General features: G+C 45.1%; 1 protein-coding gene across 3 annotated transcripts in view; it reads left to right on the top strand.

Moving 5' to 3' along the window:
- The window catches only part of TENT5D (terminal nucleotidyltransferase 5D), a 53,338-nt gene extending 33,757 nt beyond the window's left edge, over positions 1–19,581 (top strand). For all 3 annotated transcript variants that reach the window (XM_063935764.1, XM_063935766.1, XM_063935765.1), the window contains exon 3: positions 18,343–19,581. In XM_063935764.1, the coding sequence (XP_063791834.1) occupies positions 18,364–19,539 (1,176 nt within the window). In that variant the 5' untranslated portion in view covers positions 18,343–18,363 and the 3' untranslated portion in view covers positions 19,540–19,581. The remainder of the gene's footprint in view (positions 1–18,342) is intronic.
- Positions 19,582–20,599: the final 1,018 nt, after the last annotated feature.

Here is a 20,599-nt window from a genome sequence, read left to right as displayed (position 1 = left end):
ATGTGACACAGAGGATTATCTGTAGGTGTCACGTTCCTGTAACTGATATACTGTATACTAGATACACATAGAATGTGACACAGAGGATTATCTGTAGGTGTCACGTTCCTGTAACTGATATACTGTATACTAGATACACATAGAATGTGACACAGAGGATTATCTGTAGGTGTCACGTTCCTGTAACTGATATACTGTATACTAGATACACATAGAATGTGACACAGAGGATTATCTGTAGGTGTCACGTTCCTGTAACTGATATACTGTATACTAGATACACATAGAATGTGACACAGAGGATTATCTGTAGGTGTCACGTTCCTGTAACTGATATACTGTATACTAGATACACATAGAATGTGACACAGAGGATTATCTGTAGGTGTCACGTTCCTGTAACTGATATACTGTATACTAGATACACATAGAATGTGACACAGAGGATTATCTGTAGGTGTCACGTTCCTGTAACTGATATACTGTATACTAGATACACATAGAATGTGACACAGAGGATTATCTGTAGGTGTCACGTTCCTGTAACTGATATACTGTATACTAGATACACATAGAATGTGACACAGAGGATTATCTGTAGGTGTCACGTTCCTGTAACTGATATACTGTATACTAGATACACATAGAATGTGACACAGAGGATTATCTGTAGGTGTCACGTTCCTGTAACTGATATACTGTATACTAGATACACATAGAATGTGACACAGAGGATTATCTGTAGACGTCACGTTCCTGTAACTGATATACTGTATACTAGATACACATAGAATGTGACACAGAGGATTATCTGTAGGTGTCACGTTCCTGTAACTGATATACTGTATACTAGATACACATAGAATGTGACACAGAGGATTATCTGTAGGTGTCACGTTCCTGTAACTGATATACTGTATACTAGATACACATAGAATGTGACACAGAGGATTATCTGTAGGTGTCACGTTCCTGTAACTGATATACTGTATACTAGATACACATAGAATGTGACACAGAGGATTATCTGTAGGTGTCACGTTCCTGTAACTGATATACTGTATACTAGATACACATAGAATGTGACACAGAGGATTATCTGTAGGCGTCACGTTCCTGTAACTGATATACTGTATACTAGATACACATAGAATGTGACACAGAGGATTATCTGTAGGTGTCACGTTCCTGTAACTGATATACTGTATACTAGATACACATAGAATGTGACACAGAGGATTATCTGTAGTCGTCACGTTCCTGTAACTGATATACTGTATACTAGATACACATAGAATGTGACACAGAGGATTATCTGTAGGTGTCACGTTCCTGTAACTGATATACTGTATACTAGATACACATAGAATGTGACACAGAGGATTATCTGTAGACGTCACGTTCCTGTAACTGATATACTGTATACTATATACACATAGAATGTGACACAGAGGATTATCTGTAGGTGTCACGTTCCTGTAACTGATATACTGTATACTAGATACACATAGAATGTGACACAGAGGATTATCTGTAGGCGTCACGTTCCTGTAACTGATATACTGTATACTAGATACACATAGAATGTGACACAGAGGATTATCTGTAGATGTCACGTTCCTGTAACTGATATACTGTATACTAGATACACATAGAATGTGACACAGAGGATTATCTGTAGGTGTCACGTTCCTGTAACTGATATACTGTATACTAGATACACATAGAATGTGACACAGAGGATTATCTGTAGGTGTCACGTTCCTGTAACTGATATACTGTATACTAGATACACATAGAATGTGACACAGAGGATTATCTGTAGGTGTCACGTTCCTGTAACTGATATACTGTATACTAGATACACATAGAATGTGACACAGAGGATTATCTGTAGACGTCACGTTCCTGTAACTGATATACTGTATACTAGATACACATAGAATGTGACACAGAGGATTATCTGTAGACGTCACGTTCCTGTAACTGATATACTGTATACTAGATACACATAGAATGTGACACAGAGGATTATCTGTAGGTGTCACGTTCCTGTAACTGATATACTGTATACTAGATACACATAGAATGTGACACAGAGGATTATCTGTAGGTGTCACGTTCCTGTAACTGATATACTGTATACTAGATACACATAGAATGTGACACAGAGGATTATCTGTAGGCGTCACGTTCCTGTAACTGATATACTGTATACTAGATACACATAGAATGTGACACAGAGGATTATCTGTAGATGTCACGTTCCTGTAACTGATATACTGTATACTAGATACACATAGAATGTGACACAGAGGATTATCTGTAGGCTGTCACGTTCCTGTAACTGATATACTGTATACTAGATACACATAGAATGTGACACAGAGGATTATCTGTAGATGTCACGTTCCTGTAACTGATATACTGTATACTAGATACACATAGAATGTGACACAGAGGATTATCTGTAGATGTCACGTTCCTGTAACTGATATACTGTATACTAGATACACATAGAATGTGACACAGAGGATTATCTGTAGACGTCACGTTCCTGTAACTGATATACTGTATACTAGATACACATAGAATGTGACAGAGGATTATCTGTAGGTGTCACGTTCCTGTAACTGATATACTGTATACTAGATACACATAGAATGTGACACAGAGGATTATCTGTAGACGTCACGTTCCTGTAACTGATATACTGTATACTAGATACACATAGAATGTGACACAGAGGATTATCTGTAGGTGTCACGTTCCTGTAACTGATATACTGTATACTAGATACACATAGAATGTGACACAGAGGATTATCTGTAGGAGTCACGTTCCTGTAACTGATATACTGTATACTAGATACACATAGAATGTGACAGAGGATTATCTGTAGTGTCACGTTCCTGTAACTGATATACTGTATACTAGATACACATAGAATGTGACACAGAGGATTATCTGTAGGTGTCACGTTCCTGTAACTGATATACTGTATACTAGATACACATAGAATGTGACACAGAGGATTATCTGTAGGTGTCACGTTCCTGTAACTGATATACTGTATACTAGATACACATAGAATGTGACACAGAGGATTATCTGTAGGTGTCACGTTCCTGTAACTGATATACTGTATACTAGATACACATAGAATGTGACACAGAGGATTATCTGTAGGTGTCACGTTCCTGTAACTGATATACTGTATACTAGATACACATAGAATGTGACACAGAGGATTATCTGTAGGTGTCACGTTCCTGTAACTGATATACTGTATACTAGATACACATAGAATGTGACACAGAGGATTATCTGTAGGTGTCACGTTCCTGTAACTGATATACTGTATACTAGATACACATAGAATGTGACACAGAGGATTATCTGTAGGTGTCACGTTCCTGTAACTGATATACTGTATACTAGATACACATAGAATGTGACACAGAGGATTATCTGTAGGTGTCACGTTCCTGTAACTGATATACTGTATACTAGATACACATAGAATGTGACACAGAGGATTATCTGTAGGCGTCACGTTCCTGTAACTGATATACTGTATACTAGATACACATAGAATGTGACACAGAGGATTATCTGTAGGTGTCACGTTCCTGTAACTGATATACTGTATACTAGATACACATAGAATGTGACACAGAGGATTATCTGTAGGTGTCACGTTCCTGTAACTGATATACTGTATACTAGATACACATAGAATGTGACACAGAGGATTATCTGTAGGTGTCACGTTCCTGTAACTGATATACTGTATACTAGATACATATAGAATGTGACACAGAGGATTATCTGTAGGTGTCACGTTCCTGTAACTGATATACTGTATACTAGATACACATAGAATGTGACACAGAGGATTATCTGTAGGTGTCACGTTCCTGTAACTGATATACTGTATACTAGATACACATAGAATGTGACACAGAGGATTATCTGTAGGTGTCACGTTCCTGTAACTGATATACTGTATACTAGATACACATAGAATGTGACACAGAGGATTATCTGTAGGTGTCACGTTCCTGTAACTGATATACTGTATACTAGATACACATAGAATGTGACACAGAGGATTATCTGTAGGCGTCACGTTCCTGTAACTGATATACTGTATACTAGATACACATAGAATGTGACACAGAGGATTATCTGTAGACGTCACGTTCCTGTAACTGATATACTGTATACTAGATACACATAGAATGTGACACAGAGGATTATCTGTAGACGTCACGTTCCTGTAACTGATATACTGTATACTAGATACACATAGAATGTGACACAGAGGATTATCTGTAGACGTCACGTTCCTGTAACTGATATACTGTATACTAGATACACATAGAATGTGACACAGAGGATTATCTGTAGGCGTCACGTTCCTGTAACTGATATACTGTATACTAGATACACATAGAATGTGACACAGAGGATTATCTGTAGGCGTCACGTTCCTGTAACTGATATACTGTATACTAGATACACATAGAATGTGACACAGAGGATTATCTGTAGGTGTCACGTTCCTGTAACTGATATACTGTATACTAGATACACATAGAATGTGACACAGAGGATTATCTGTAGGTGTCACGTTCCTGTAACTGATATACTGTATACTAGATACACATAGAATGTGACACAGAGGATTATCTGTAGGCGTGACGTTCCTGTAACTGATATACTGTATACTAGATACACATAGAATGTGACACAGAGGATTATCTGTAGGTGTCACGTTCCTGTAACTGATATACTGTATACTAGATACACATAGAATGTGACAGAGGATTATCTGTAGGTGTCACGTTCCTGTAACTGATATACTGTATACTAGATACACATAGAATGTGATACAGAGGATTATCTGTAGGCGTCACGTTCCTGTAACTGATATACTGTATACTAGATACACATAGAATGTGACACAGAGGATTATCTGTAGACGTCACGTTCCTGTAACTGATATACTGTATACTAGATACACATAGAATGTGACACAGAGGATTATCTGTAGGTGTCACGTTCCTGTAACTGATATACTGTATACTAGATACACATAGAATGTGACACAGAGGATTATCTGTAGATGTCACGTTCCTGTAACTGATATACTGTATACTAGATACACATAGAATGTGACACAGAGGATTATCTGTAGGTGTCACGTTCCTGTAACTGATATACTGTATACTAGATACACATAGAATGTGACACAGAGGATTATCTGTAGGTGTCACGTTCCTGTAACTGATATACTGTATACTAGATACACATAGAATGTGACACAGAGGATTATCTGTAGGCGTCACGTTCCTGTAACTGATATACTGTATACTAGATACACATAGAATGTGACACAGAGGATTATCTGTAGGTGTCACGTTCCTGTAACTGATATACTGTATACTAGATACACATAGAATGTGACACAGAGGATTATCTGTAGACGTCACGTTCCTGTAACTGATATACTGTATACTAGATACACATAGAATGTGACACAGAGGATTATCTGTAGGCGTCACGTTCCTGTAACTGATATACTGTATACTAGATACACATAGAATGTGACACAGAGGATTATCTGTAGACGTCACGTTCCTGTAACTGATATACTGTATACTAGATACACATAGAATGTGACACAGAGGATTATCTGTAGGTGTCACGTTCCTGTAACTGATATACTGTATACTAGATACACATAGAATGTGACACAGAGGATTATCTGTAGGCGTCACGTTCCTGTAACTGATATACTGTATACTAGATACACATAGAATGTGACACAGAGGATTATCTGTAGGTGTCACGTTCCTGTAACTGATATACTGTATACTAGATACACATAGAATGTGACACAGAGGATTATCTGTAGACGTCACGTTCCTGTAACTGATATACTGTATACTAGATACACATAGAATGTGACACAGAGGATTATCTGTAGACGTCACGTTCCTGTAACTGATATACTGTATACTAGATACACATAGAATGTGACACAGAGGATTATCTGTAGACGTCACGTTCCTGTAACTGATATACTGTATACTAGATACACATAGAATGTGACACAGAGGATTATCTGTAGGTGTCACGTTCCTGTAACTGATATACTGTATACTAGATACATATAGAATGCGTCACGTGGACTATAATCGCTTTCTCCCGCTCTCTGCGCCTATAACCCCTCAGCTGCTGTGATTTGGTCTCTAGATAGCGACAATCTGATCATTACATGTTTAAATATTCACCGCTGAGCCTGCCCTGTCCCCCGGGTCCTGCGATCGGACAGACTTGTACAATCTCTCTCATTAACATGTAATTATCTCTTTAACGAGTCTATAATCACGAGGGAGCTGTACGTGTTGTTTATACTGGCCCCCAAAGCCCGCAGCGCACTTTCCTCTAATTCTATTACATTGTTTCTCAGATGTTGTCGGTGATATTAATAGTTTTGTACTTTGTAGCATAAGGTCACATATGTGCCTTCTATAGGGTGTAACTGTCCATGTCTGAGCACCGTACTACAGCGCGTCCCTACTTTCTCGGCCCAGTCCCAGTTTTTCTGACCTTGAAGTGTTTATTTCCCCTGACACCAGGCTGGCGCGTGGTGTGTCCCTGTTTTATATTGTAACCCGGGTACTGTAAATAATGACTCGCAGGCAGGTATTCCGGTTACAGCACAGCGTCTTTACTGGCAGCAGACACAGTGCAGAGTATATTCAGGCTTGGGCCTGGTCCAGACTTACCTACATTTTGGCTGCTCTCTGCGGGAGAAAGCAGCCAGGTCAGCTCAGAGGGCGGGCAGGGGAGGCTGTGATGTCGTGGAGGGGGTGGGCCGGAGGCGGGACGGGGTGGAGAAAGGGCGGAGCGGGGGTGGAGCAAGAGCGGGGTCATGACAATGCCTCTTTTAAGCCACGCCCCCCACTCTGTAATGCTGCGATCACCGGTATTACACTGCAGGGTGCGTGGCTATGATGACGCGATTCAGCAAGAATCGCGTCATCAACTGCCCGGACCGCCCACTTTACACACTAAGTGGGCGGACGGGCAGGGGGGTCCCCACGAATCGGGAGACTTGCCTGCTCTTCTGGGGGGCCGGGAGGGTCACCCGATTTTCGGGAGCCTCCCGGCCATTCCTGGAGAGTAGGCAAGTATGGCCTGGTCACACAGTTACAAACAGAAACATAAAAAGTCCTAGCACTTCTTGTGCTCCATCATTAGTTCTCTGTAGTGTCTTGCAGCCACACATATTCCATGCTCCCCTGGCAGTGCCAATGTCTATAGTTCCTGGTGCTGCAAACTGATCCCTGCTCACTGGCCCCTAATAGGCATCAGCGCAATGTACTGTGGTTGTTTGGGAGTTTTAAACCCTTCTCCTGCACCTGATTTCCTGCTGTCTCTGGGTGTACTGGAAAACCCGGCCTCTGTTTCTCCAGTTGGAGTTTGCAAGATATGCAGGTCTGGTTTTCTTCTACATTAAAGGGAGCTGATCCCACAGAATGTGGCCAATTGTGGTGAGATACAAACCCTCTCACCAGATATCCCCATCCCCCTTTTGCTTTTCCATGCTTGGGGGAAGCGCACATCTTCCATATTGTCACCCGACACCATTTAGCCTTTCTAAATTCGCTGGGAAAGACGTCCTTATCTCTGGTTTGGGTACCGATCTGATGCTTCCAGACCATCTTCCCAGGTGTATCTTCCTCCTTCTTGCCATATGTGGTGCGTTCTGGCAAAGGAACAAATTGCCTTGTTTCTTTCTTGCGGACACTGGGCTGCACGCTTTTTCTTCACTCCAATGGCAACGTATCCCTCAAAGGGACAGCGCGACAACTGAGTGGTCCAGCAAAGAGTACCGTGTTCGGACTTCTTTAATCCCTCGCCTGACAGCTTGGTACCGTGTCTCCGGAACGCGATATGGTCGCTGCTTAACAGCTTCTTTCCATTGTCCTGCCGATCATGTATTCGCCAATGGAACTTTCGAAGGTCCAGGTGAACCAGAAAGATACATAGCGGTTCTCTCTTCAAAGTGGTCTGGCCGTGCTGTTCTATTCTCCCTATTACGAGGTAGGGCCTTGGAGACTTTATAGTGGTTTTGTCTTTGTGGTTCCCTTAAGTGCTCACTAAACCCTGGGAAATTGTGTCCCAATATGAGAGGATAGGGGAGCTTAGGGTCAGCTGCGGCAACCACCTCATAAGTGCGCTCCTTTATGGTCAGGTTCACTCGCACTCGGGAAAAGTTTACTGTGGACCCATGCACGCATTCTACTTCAATTAACCCTGGCACCTTTTCCACTGGCCTGGGCAGGACAGCCTCTGAGATCAGGGTCCGCTCGCCCCCCTGAGTCTATACTAGCTGGGCGTTCTCCAGAGGTACCACTGTGTAAAAAGCAGGGTACGTAGCGCCCATACTGGCACCCCCACACTCCATAGGCTCTGTTTTTCTGGGACAGTCCCGCCTTATATGACCTGGCTCTCCTCATTCATAACAAACGACCCTGGCGTCTGCAGCTGTGTTTCCTTGTGGAGGGGTGACAGATGGGGTCAGAGGCCACTGGGGTGCCATTTTAACTGGTCGACCATTCCCTGCATTCTTTTCTGACATTTGTCATATTTCCTGTGGTCTCATATAGAGATGAGCGGGTTCGGTTTCTTTGAATCCGAACCCGCACGAACTTCACTTTTTTTTTCACGGGTCCGAGCGACTCGGATCTTCCCGCCTTGCTCGGTTAACCCGAGCGCGCCCGAACGTCATCATGACGCTGTCGGATTCTCGCGAGACTCGGATTCTATATAAGGAGCCGCGCGTCGCCGCCATTTTCACACGTGCATTGAGATTGATAGGGAGAGGACGTGGCTGGCGTCCTCTCCATTTAGATTAGATTTAGAAGAGAGAGAGAGAGAGAGAGAGGGATTGCTGTGATACTGTAGATTAGAAGAGAGTGCAGAGTGCAGACAGAGTTTAGTGACTGACGACCACAGTGACCAGTGACCACCAGAGACAGTGCAGTTGTTTTATTTAATATATCCGTTCTCTGCCTGAAAAAAACGATACACAGTCACACAGTGACTCAGTCTGTGTGCACTGCTCAGCCCAGTGTGCTGCACATCAATGTATTGTATATAAAGCTTATAATTGTGGGGGAGACTGGGGAGCACTGCAGGTTGTTATAGCAGGAGCCAGGAGTACATGATAAATAATATTATATTAAAATTAAACAGTGCACACTTTTGCTGCAGGAGTGCCACTGCCAGTGTGACTAGTGGTGACCAGTGCCTGACCACCAGTATATTAGTAGTATTGTATACTATCTCTTTATCAACCAGTCTATATTAGCAGCAGACACAGTACAGTGCGGTAGTTCACGGCTGTGGCTACCTCTGTGTCGGCACTCGGCAGGCAGTCCGTCCATCCATAATTGTATTATATACCACCTAACCGTGGTTTTTTTTTTCTTTCTTTATACCGTCGTCATAGTCATACTAGTTGTTACGAGTATACTACTATCTCTTTATCAACCAGTGTACAGTGCGGTAGTTCACGGCTGTGGCTACCTCTGTGTCGGAACTCGGCAGGCAGTCCGTCCATCCATAATTGTATTATAATATATACCACCTAACCGTGGTTTTTTTTTCTATCTTTATACCGTCGTCATACTAGTTGTTACGAGTATACTACTATCTCTTTATCAACCAGTGTACAGTGCGGTAGTTCACGGCTGTGGCTACCTCTGTGTCGGAACTCGGCAGGCAGTCCGTCCATCCATAATTGTATTATAATATATACCACCTAACCGTGGTTTTTTTTTCGTTCTTTATACCGTCGTCATACTAGTTGTTACGAGTATACTACTATCTCTTTATCAACCAGTGTACAGTGCGGTAGTTCACGGCTGTGGCTACCTCTGTGTCGGCACTCGGCAGGCAGTCCGTCCAACCATAATTGTATTATATACCACCTAACCGTGGTTTTTTTTTTCATTCTTTATACCGTCGTCATACTAGTTGTTACGAGTATACTACTATCTCTTTATCAACCAGTGTACAGTGCGGTAGTTCACGGCTGTGGCTACCTCTGTGTCGGCACTCGGCAGGCAGTCCGTCCAACCATAATTGTATTATATACCACCTAACCGTGGTTTTTTTTTCATTCTTTATACCGTCGTCATACTAGTTGTTACGAGTATACTACTATCTCTTTATCAACCAGTGTACAGTGCGGTAGTTCACGGCTGTGGCTACCTCTGTGTCGGCACTCGGCAGCCCGTCCATAATTGTATATACCAGTGACCTAACCGTGGTTTTTTTTTCTTTCTTTATACATACATACATACTAGTTACGAGTATACTATCTCTTTATCAACCAGTCTATATATTAGCAGCAGACACAGTACAGTGCGGTAGTTCACGGCTGTGGCTACCTCTGTGTCGGCACTCGGCAGCCCGTCCATAATTGTATATACCACCTAACCGTGGTTTTTTTTTCTTTCTTTATACATACATACTAGTTACGAGTATACTATCTCTTTATCAACCAGTCTATATATTAGCAGCAGACACAGTACAGTGCGGTAGTTCACGGCTGTGGCTACCTCTGTGTCGGCACTCGGCAGCCTGTCCATAATTGTATACTAGTATCCAATCCATCCATCTGCATTGTTTACCTGAGGTGCCTTTTAGTTGTGCCTATTAAAATATGGAGAACAAAAATGTTGAGGTTCCAAAATTAGGGAAAGATCAAGATCCACTTCCACCTCGTGCTGAAGCTGCTGCCACTAGTCATGGCCGAGACGATGAAATGCCAGCAACGTCGTCTGCCAAGGCCGATGCCCAATGGCATAGTACAGAGCATGTCAAAACCAAAACACCAAATATCAGTAAAAAAAGGACTCCAAAACCTAAAATAAAATTGTCGGAGGAGAAGCGTAAACTTGCCAATATGCCATTTACCACACGGAGTGGCAAGGAACGGCTGAGGCCCTGGCCTATGTTCATGGCTAGTGGTTCAGCTTCACATGAGGATGGAAGCACTCAGCCTCTCGCTAGAAAACTGAAAAGACTCAAGCTGGCAAAAGCACCGCAAAGAACTGTGCGTTCTTTGAAATCCCAAATCCACAAGGAGAGTCCAATTGTGTCGGTTGCGATGCCTGACCTTCCCAACACTGGACGTGAAGAGCATGCGCCTTCCACCATTTGCACGCCCCCTGCAAGTGCTGGAAGGAGCACCCGCAGTCCAGTTCCTGATAGTCAGATTGAAGATGTCAGTGTTGAAGTACACCAGGATGAGGAGGATATGGGTGTTGCTGGCGCTGGGGAGGAAATTGACCAGGAGGATTCTGATGGTGAGGTGGTTTGTTTAAGTCAGGCACCCGGGGAGACACCTGTTGTCCGTGGGAGGAATATGGCCGTTGACATGCCAGGTGAAAATACCAAAAAAATCAGCTCTTCGGTGTGGAGGTATTTCACCAGAAATGCGGACAACAGGTGTCAAGCCGTGTGTTCCCTTTGTCAAGCTGTAATAAGTAGGGGTAAGGACGTTAACCACCTCGGAACATCCTCCCTTATACGTCACCTGCAGCGCATTCATAATAAGTCAGTGACAAGTTCAAAAACTTTGGGTGACAGCGGAAGCCGTCCACTGACCAGTAAATCCCTTCCTCTTGTAACCAAGCTCACGCAAACCACCCCACCAACTCCCTCAGTGTCAATTTCCTCCTTCCCCAGGAATGCCAATAGTCCTGCAGGCCATGTCACTGGCAAGTCTGACGAGTCCTCTCCTGCCTGGGATTCCTCCGATGCATCCTTGCGTGTAACGCCTACTGCTGCTGGCGCTGCTGTTGTTGCCGCTGGGAGTCGATGGTCATCCCAGAGGGGAAGTCGTAAGCCCACTTGTACTACTTCCAGTAAGCAATTGACTGTTCAACAGTCCTTTGCGAGGAAGATGAAATATCACAGCAGTCATCCTACTGCAAAGCGGATAACTGAGTCCTTGACAACTATGTTGGTGTTAGACGTGCGTCCGGTATCCGCCGTTAGTTCACAGGGAACTAGACAATTTATTGAGGCAGTGTGCCCCCGTTACCAAATACCATCTAGGTTCCACTTCTCTAGGCAGGCGATACCGAGAATGTACACGGACGTCAGAAAAAGACTCACCAGTCTCCTAAAAAATGCAGTTGTACCCAATGTCCACTTAACCACGGACATGTGGACAAGTGGAGCAGGGCAGGGTCAGGACTATATGACTGTGACAGCCCACTGGGTAGATGTATGGACTCCCGCCGCAAGAACAGCAGCGGCGGCACCAGTAGCAGCATCTCGCAAACGCCAACTCTTTCCTAGGCAGGCTACGCTTTGTATCACCGCTTTCCAGAATACGCACACAGCTGAAAACCTCTTACGGCAACTGAGGAAGATCATCGCGGAATGGCTTACCCCAATTGGACTCTCCTGTGGATTTGTGGCATCGGACAACGCCAGCAATATTGTGTGTGCATTAAATATGGGCAAATTCCAGCACGTCCCATGTTTTGCACATACCTTGAATTTGGTGGTGCAGAATTTTTTTAAAAACGACAGGGGCGTGCAAGAGATGCTGTCGGTGGCCAGAAAAATTGCGGGACACTTTCGGCGTACAGGCACCACGTACAGAAGACTGGAGCACCACCAAAAACTACTGAACCTGCCCTGCCATCATCTGAAGCAAGAAGTGGTAACGAGGTGGAATTCAACCCTCTATATGCTTCAGAGGTTGGAGGAGCAGCAAAAGGCCATTCAAGCCTATACAATTGAGCACGATATAGGAGATGGAATGCACCTGTCTCAAGTGCAGTGGAGAATGATTTCAACGTTGTGCAAGGTTCTGATGCCCTTTGAACTTGCCACACGTGAAGTCAGTTCAGACACTGCCAGCCTGAGTCAGGTCATTCCCCTCATCAGGCTTTTGCAGAAGAAGCTGGAGGCATTGAAGAAGGAGCTAAAAGGGAGCGATTCCGCTAGGCATGTGGGACTTGTGGATGCAGCCCTTAATTCGCTTAACAAGGATTCACGGGTGGTCAATCTGTTGAAATCAGAGCACTACATTTTGGCCACCGTGCTCGATCCTAGATTTAAAGCCTACCTTGGATCTCTCTTTCCGGCAGACACAGGTCTGCTGGGGTTGAAAGACCTGCTGGTGACAAAATTGTCAAGTCAAGCGGAACGCGACCTGTCAACATCTCCTCCTTCACATTCTCCCGCAACTGGGGGTGCGAGGAAAAGGCTCAGAATTCCGAGCCCACCCGCTGGCGGTGATGCAGGGCAGTCTGGAGCGACTGCTGATGCTGACATCTGGTCCGGACTGAAGGACCTGACAACGATTACGGACATGTCGTCTACTGTCACTGCATATGATTCTCTCAACATTGATAGAATGGTGGAGGATTATATGAGTGACCGCATCCAAGTAGGCACGTCACACAGTCCGTACTTATACTGGCAGGAAAAAGAGGCAATTTGGAGGCCCTTGCACAAACTGGCTTTATTCTACCTAAGTTGCCCTCCCACAAGTGTGTACTCCGAAAGAGTGTTTAGTGCCGCCGCTCACCTTGTCAGCAATCGGCGTACGAGGTTACATCCAGAAAATGTGGAGAAGATGATGTTCATTAAAATGAATTATAATCAATTCCTCCGCGGAGACATTGACCAGCAGCAATTGCCTCCACAAAGTACACAGGGAGCTGAGATGGTGGATTCCAGTGGGGACGAATTGATAATCTGTGAGGAGGGGGATGTACACGGTGATATATCGGAGGGTGAAGATGAGGTGGACATCTTGCCTCTGTAGAGCCAGTTTGTGCAAGGAGAGATTAATTGCTTCTTTTTTGGGGGGGGTCCAAACCAACCCGTCATATCAGTCACAGTCGTGTGGCAGACCCTGTCACTGAAATGATGGGTTGGTTAAAGTGTGCATGTCCTGTTTTGTTTATACAACATAAGGGTGGGTGGGAGGGCCCAAGGATAATTCCATCTTGCACCTCTTTTTTCTTTTCTTTTTCTTTGCATCATGTGCTGATTGGGGAGGGTTTTTGGAAGGGACATCCTGCGTGACACTGCAGTGCCACTCCTAAATGGGCCCGGTGTTTGTGTCGGCCACTAGGGTCGCTAATCTTACTCACACAGTCAGCTACCTCATTGCGCCTCTTTTTTTCTTTGCGTCATGTGCTGTTTGGGGAGGGTTTTTTGGAAGGGACATCCTGCGTGACACTGCAGTGCCACTCCTAGATGGGCCCGGTGTTTGTGTCGGCCACTAGGGTCGCTAATCTTACTCACACAGCTACCTCATTGCGCCTCTTTTTTTCTTTGCGTCATGTGCTGTTTGGGGAGGGTTTTTTGGAAGGGACATCTTGCGTGACACTGCAGTGCCACTCCTAGATGGGCCCGGTGTTTGTGTCGGCCACTAGGGTCGCTAATCTTACTCACACAGTCAGCTACCTCATTGCGCCTCTTTTTTTCTTTGCGTCATGTGCTGTTTGGGGAGGGTTTTTTGGAAGGGCCATCCTGCGTGACACTGCAGTGCCACTCCTAGATGGGCCCGGTGTTTGTGTCGGCCACTAGGGTCGCTAATCTTACTCACACAGTCAGCTACCTCATTGCGCCTCTTTTTTTCTTTGCGTCATGTGCTGTTTGGGGAGGGTTTTTTGGAAGGGCCATCCTGCGTGACACTGCAGTGCCACTCCTAGATGGGCCCGGTGTTTGTGTCGGCCACTAGGATCGCTAATCTTACTCACACAGCTACCTCATTGCGCCTCTTTTTTTCTTTGCGTCATGTGCTGTTTGGGGAGGGTTTTTTGGAAGGGACATCCTGCGTGACACTGCAGTGCCACTCCTAGATGGGCCCGGTGTTTGTGTCGGCCACTAGGGTCGCTTATCTTACTCACACAGCGACCTCGGTGCAAATTTTAGGACTAAAAATAATATTGTGAGGTGTGAGGTATTCAGAATAGACTGAAAATGAGTGTAAATTATGGTTTTTGAGGTTAATAATACTTTGGGATCAAAATGACCCCCAAATTCTATGATTTAAGCTGTTTTTTAGTGTTTTTGGAAAAAAACACCCGAATCCAAAACACACCCGAATCCGACAAAAATAATTCGGTGAGGTTTTGCCAAAACGCGTTCGAACCCAAAACACGGCCGCGGAACCGAACCCAAAACCAAAACACAAAACCCGAAAAATTTCAGGCGCTCATCTCATACTGCTACACTACTGTTATTAATTCCTCTAAGTTCTGAGGATCAGCGTGTATGACCCAGCTCTGCATATTCCGCCTTTGTGTTCTTATACACCGGTCAGTTACCACTGTCTCCTCAATCTGAGCGGCAGCGCGGTCTTCTGGCTGGAGCCAACTCTACCCCTGTCTGGCGAGTTCTGCCACCTGCTTCCGAATTGGGACCCCTGGTAATAGGGCCCATTCCGGGAAGCGCTTTGCTTTACCAGAAGGAGTTAAACCTGACCAGGCTAGAATAGTACTTTTACCAAGTCATATTTTCCTGCATCAGCGGAGGATAGCTCAGCATAGGCTCTGAGCCTCACCAGTAAGATAGGGGCGAGCTTATCAGCCCAAGCGCCACCCTTTCACCAGTGACGTGCGGTGAGGTGATGCAGGCACGTCCCTGCCTTCACATATTAATAAATGCACCTCAGCATCATCTGAAGCAGACATGTTCTTCAGATGCCCTGCAGCAGTTGTTATGCCCACTGTCTGGGTCACTAATTGTAACATCTGCTCCTCTGTATTTTGATGTGAGGCTAGCAGATTTAGGGGGTCATTCTGACCCGTTCGCTCGTCTGCTTTTTGTCGCAGCCGAGCGAACGGGTCCCTACTGCGCATGCCAGACGGCCGAAGGCCGTAGCAGGGCTGCGATCGCCTCTGCCTGATTGACAGGCAGAGGTGATCGCTGGGCGGGAGGGGGCGGAACGGCGGCGTTTGGCCGCTGTTTCGTGGGAACGGGGGGCGGGCCGCAGCGGCAGTGCGATGTCACCTGCAGCCATTGCGGGGCCGGGGAGCGATGAGTTGCTCCCGGCCAGCACGCTAAAGCTGCGCTGGCCGGGAGCTACTCTTGAAGTGCAAAGGCATCGCCGCTGTGCCATGCTTTTGCACTTCTGCGGAGGGGGGGGGACGACTGACATGCGGTGCGGACTAGCCCTGTGCTGGGCGTCCCCCCACATGTCAGTGTGAATGATCGTAGCTGCGATAATTTTAGCACAGCTACGAACAACTCGGAATGACCCCCTTACTACAGTACGGAAAAGTTCCTCCATGTTTATAGCAGATGGAGTACACATGAACTTTGGTGTTCTTAAATAAGAAGCCAGTTTGTACAGATAGATTTTTAGTACCACACACAAAAACAAAACACTTTCCCTCTGACCAGCAATGCATGGGTTAAATAGGACATACCCAACCCCCCCCCCCCCCAACGCCCCCCCCCCCCAAAAAAAAAAAAACAAACAGCCATTTTCGGTTTCAGCAGTTAATTAGACCTCCACGTGTTTGTCCTGCTCCGTTCAGGTGGCACCTAATGATACAACAGCAGCTAAGCCTGCCTTTTATATAGCAGTCAACATTTCACTTATATCAACTGTTTAACTTCACAGCGGTAACTTCTCATAATGCAACTCAGATTTAATACAACTACGGCTATTTTGGTCCGCAAACCAATACTCCTGTAACCAGTATTTATGCCTTTATCCTTTGGGATATGCAGAAGGTGTCTGGCTTTTGCGCAGTGACTCAGTAGCGCAAGTTGTCCCAGAGTACGGACCACCAAATGTAACACGGGTTCTTGAAATAAGGACTTCCAGTAACAACATAGCGTCTTTACTGGCAGCAGACACTGAGCAAAGTATTTTCAGGCTTGGGCCTGGTCACATAGATACAAACAGAAAAATAAAAACATAAACTTAAAAAGTCCTAGCACTTCTTGTGCTCCATCATCAGTCCTCTGTAGTGGCTTGCAGCTACACATATTCCATACTCCCCAGCAGGGCCAATGTCCACAGTCCCTGGTGCTGCAAACTGATCCCTGCTCACTGGCCCCTAATAGGCATCAGCGCAATGTACTGTGGTTGTTTGGGAGTTTTAAACCCTCTCCTGCACCTGACTTCCTGCAGTCTCTGGGTGTGCTGGAAAACCTGGACCTGTTTCTCCAGTTGCAATTTGCAAGATATGCAGGTCTGGTTTTCTTCTACCTTGGAGGGAGTTGATCTCGCAGAATGAGCACAATTGTGGTGAGACACAAACCCTCTCACCACAATATTTTAAAATGACAAGAGCCATAATCATAGAGAAACACTCCGGCAATCGCTGCAGGTAGATAGTAAATACTTTGAAAGAAATGATTAGATCCAGGACGGATGTTTAAAGCCTCCAGATAACTTACTGGCCTGTACATACCTTACTGCAGCTACTTGTGCTCACTGCATTACTTCACCTGTCTGGTCTCATTGTCTCCTGATGTTTTGTGCTGTGTCTTCATGCAATGCAGATTAATGACTGCCTAATGCTGTATATACATATACATGGAATATATAACCCCCTAGGATAGGGACAGTTAAAGCTGACTATACAGGTTTGTACCTTTTGGGCATATCTTCCAACCATGGTGATCTTAGTGGGACAGGCTGGGAGACACTTTGTCACACCATCACTCTAGCTGCAGTAGCGATCAGCGGTAATGGATGCCGTGTGCATGTGCGCCGCGCGCCTTCCATTCAGTGACGGGAGGAGTCTGGGGGCAGCTGCCATAATGCTGGGATTCCCACAGGGTGGCGAACGTGTCATGCCCCCTCCAATGGCACAAATCATGGGTCGTGACCTGATGGGCATATGGACATGCCCCCTTTCCTCAAGACTCCACCCCTATTCAGGTGCGCGTAGGATCCCGATTTAAAATTTTGAAAAGTTGGGAGGTATGCCTGTGGCCTAATTGCACTTCTAGGGTCGGCTGCCTTGGTATCTTAACTGGGCCTTGGGGTATTGGAGATAGGGATTGGTGAGCTACCTACTTGGCGCTGCAAGTATATTGTTATCATCTGATAGCAGATATTGTCCCTGATATATATTTGCTGCGTGGGTGTAGAGTTATCTGTTATTTGCTGTTAGGGTGTTTATAACGTGCTCTCTATAAATGTTATATTCCAGGTATCCTCCTCTGTGATATGTGTCTCCAAAACTTGAGATATGTTTGTGTTCTCTGCATCCTCCACTACAGTTGATCCTAACATGGTCCTTTTTCCCCATACAGCTGTATCACTGGTTGTCCATCATGACTGAACAGTCGGACTGCAGATTCAACAATCTGAGCCAGGACCAAGTCACCATCCTAGATCAGGTCCTGACCGAGATTATACCCATCCATGGACGAGGTAACTTCCCAACCATGGAGATGAAGCCGAGGGACATCATCCATGTGGTGAAAGAGCAACTTGTAAAAAAGCAGATTGTGATACGTGACATCCGTCTGAATGGATCCACAGCCAGTCACATCCTCATGCAGCAAAACGGGACCAGCTGTAAAGACTTGGACATCATTTTTGGCGTGGAGCTTCCAGGAGAGCGGGCATTCCAGACCGTTAAGGAGATTGTCCTGGATTCTCTTTTGGATTTTCTACCCAAATGTGTCAACAAGGAGAAGATCACCGCTCTCACCATGAATGAGGCGTATGTACAAAAGATGGTCAAGGTATCGACGGAACATGACCGCTGGAGTTTAATCTCTTTGTCCAACAACAGTGGCAAGAACGTAGAGCTTAAATTTGTCAACTCTTTAAGACGGCAGTTTGAGTTTAGTGTGGACTCTTTCCAGATCATCCTGGATTCGATCCTAAATGTCTACACAGACAAGGACTGCGACTTGACCTCAGATGTCTACCCCACTGTTGTTGCAGAGAGCATGTATGGAGACTTCAAGGAAGCCATGGAACATCTGAGGTGTCGACTCATTGCGACAAGGAACCCAGAAGAGATTCGAGGAGGTGGGCTTCTTAAATACAGCAATCTCCTAGTGCGTGACTACAAGCCAACCGATGAGGTTGAAATCAAGTCCCTGGAGCGTTATATGTGTTCCAGGTTTTTCATTGACTTTCCCGACGTGGAGGAACAGCAGAGGAAAATCGAGTCCTACCTGCGCAATCATTTCATTGGAGAGGAGAAAAGCAAGTATGACTACTTGATGATACTGCGCAACGTGGTGAATGACAGCACAGTGTGCCTCATGGGTCATGAGCGTAGGCAGACTCTCAACATGATAACCATTCTTGCTTTGAAGGTTCTCGGGGAGCAAAACATCATCCCAAACACAGCAAACGTTACGTGCTACTACCAACCGGCTCCCTACATGAGCGATAGAAACTTCAACAACTACTACATTCCTCAGGGGCAACCGGCACTGTTTTACCAGCCCTACCAGTTCCACATACACATGCAGAGTGAACTGGTGTAACGGGGGCTCGCATTGGAGAAATAAAGGTCTCAGTAAGAACAAGCCCAAAACCCCTCTCATTGAGTGACTATTTGTTGTGCAAAATATCACTTTAAGTAAATACTTAGTATTGATTACTCCGACCATTCCATTGTTGCTATGGTCCATTTAGCCTCTGTAAATCTTTTCTCTGTAGACATACTGTGGCTTGAGAAGTGTCTACTGATGACTCTGAAATACTGTGATATAGAAATAGGCTCATTTGCTGTAAAAAACAAAACAAATATGAAATGTTTTATATTTTTAATGAATAACTCAGTGCCAATATTAGGGTGCCATAAGAAAAAAATATATTCTTACAAGGGTGGTATTGTATTATGAATGGTTTCTAATGACATTTCTTATGAGCATACTCTACGGACAGTAATTATACGTGGTTTTTGTTTTATGTCTGTATAATCTTTGTGTTGGGCTCAGTCCCGGCCTTTACCGTTGTTGTGGAACCCACGTCCTTGGCGGTGGCACATAAGTTATTGGTGACTGTAGCTAACTAATGGCTGAAGTGTCAAAGGTTGCTTTATCGCGTCCTCCTCACCCGTTACAGCAAAGATGATGTTTATAATGATGCAAATAATGCTTAAGTAGAGAAAACCATATCTCCAGTTTGACGCTGACCGGCCCATTGTTATGTGGTAATAGACTTATTATATGGAGCAGCCACTTGTCCCAATATATGGCTGGCTGTAGCCTTGTGGGAAAAGTCATTAAGCTAGAATGGGGCGGGGTTGAGGCCGGGGAGGCTTGCAGATCCAGCTGCCCAGGTGTAATAGTAACATACCTCCCAACATGACCTCTCCAGGAGGACACAATGCTCTGCTCCTGCTCTTCCCTCTTACTGTATGATTACCATCACCTGTGCTGTACCCCAATACTGACCCAGTGCTCATACCTATGTCATACCTCCCAACATGACCTCTCCAGGAGGACAGAATGCTCTGCTCCTGCTCTTCCCTCTTACTGTATTATTACCATCACCTGTGCTGTACCCTAATACTGACCCAGTGCTCATACCTGTCATACC

The sequence above is a fragment of the Pseudophryne corroboree genome, chromosome 8 (genome assembly GCF_028390025.1).
Source record: "Pseudophryne corroboree isolate aPseCor3 chromosome 8, aPseCor3.hap2, whole genome shotgun sequence".
Lineage (NCBI taxonomy): Eukaryota > Metazoa > Chordata > Amphibia > Anura > Myobatrachidae > Pseudophryne > Pseudophryne corroboree.
The sequence above is the reverse complement of the archived record's forward strand: the minus strand, read 5'-3'. Positions and strand labels throughout refer to the sequence as shown.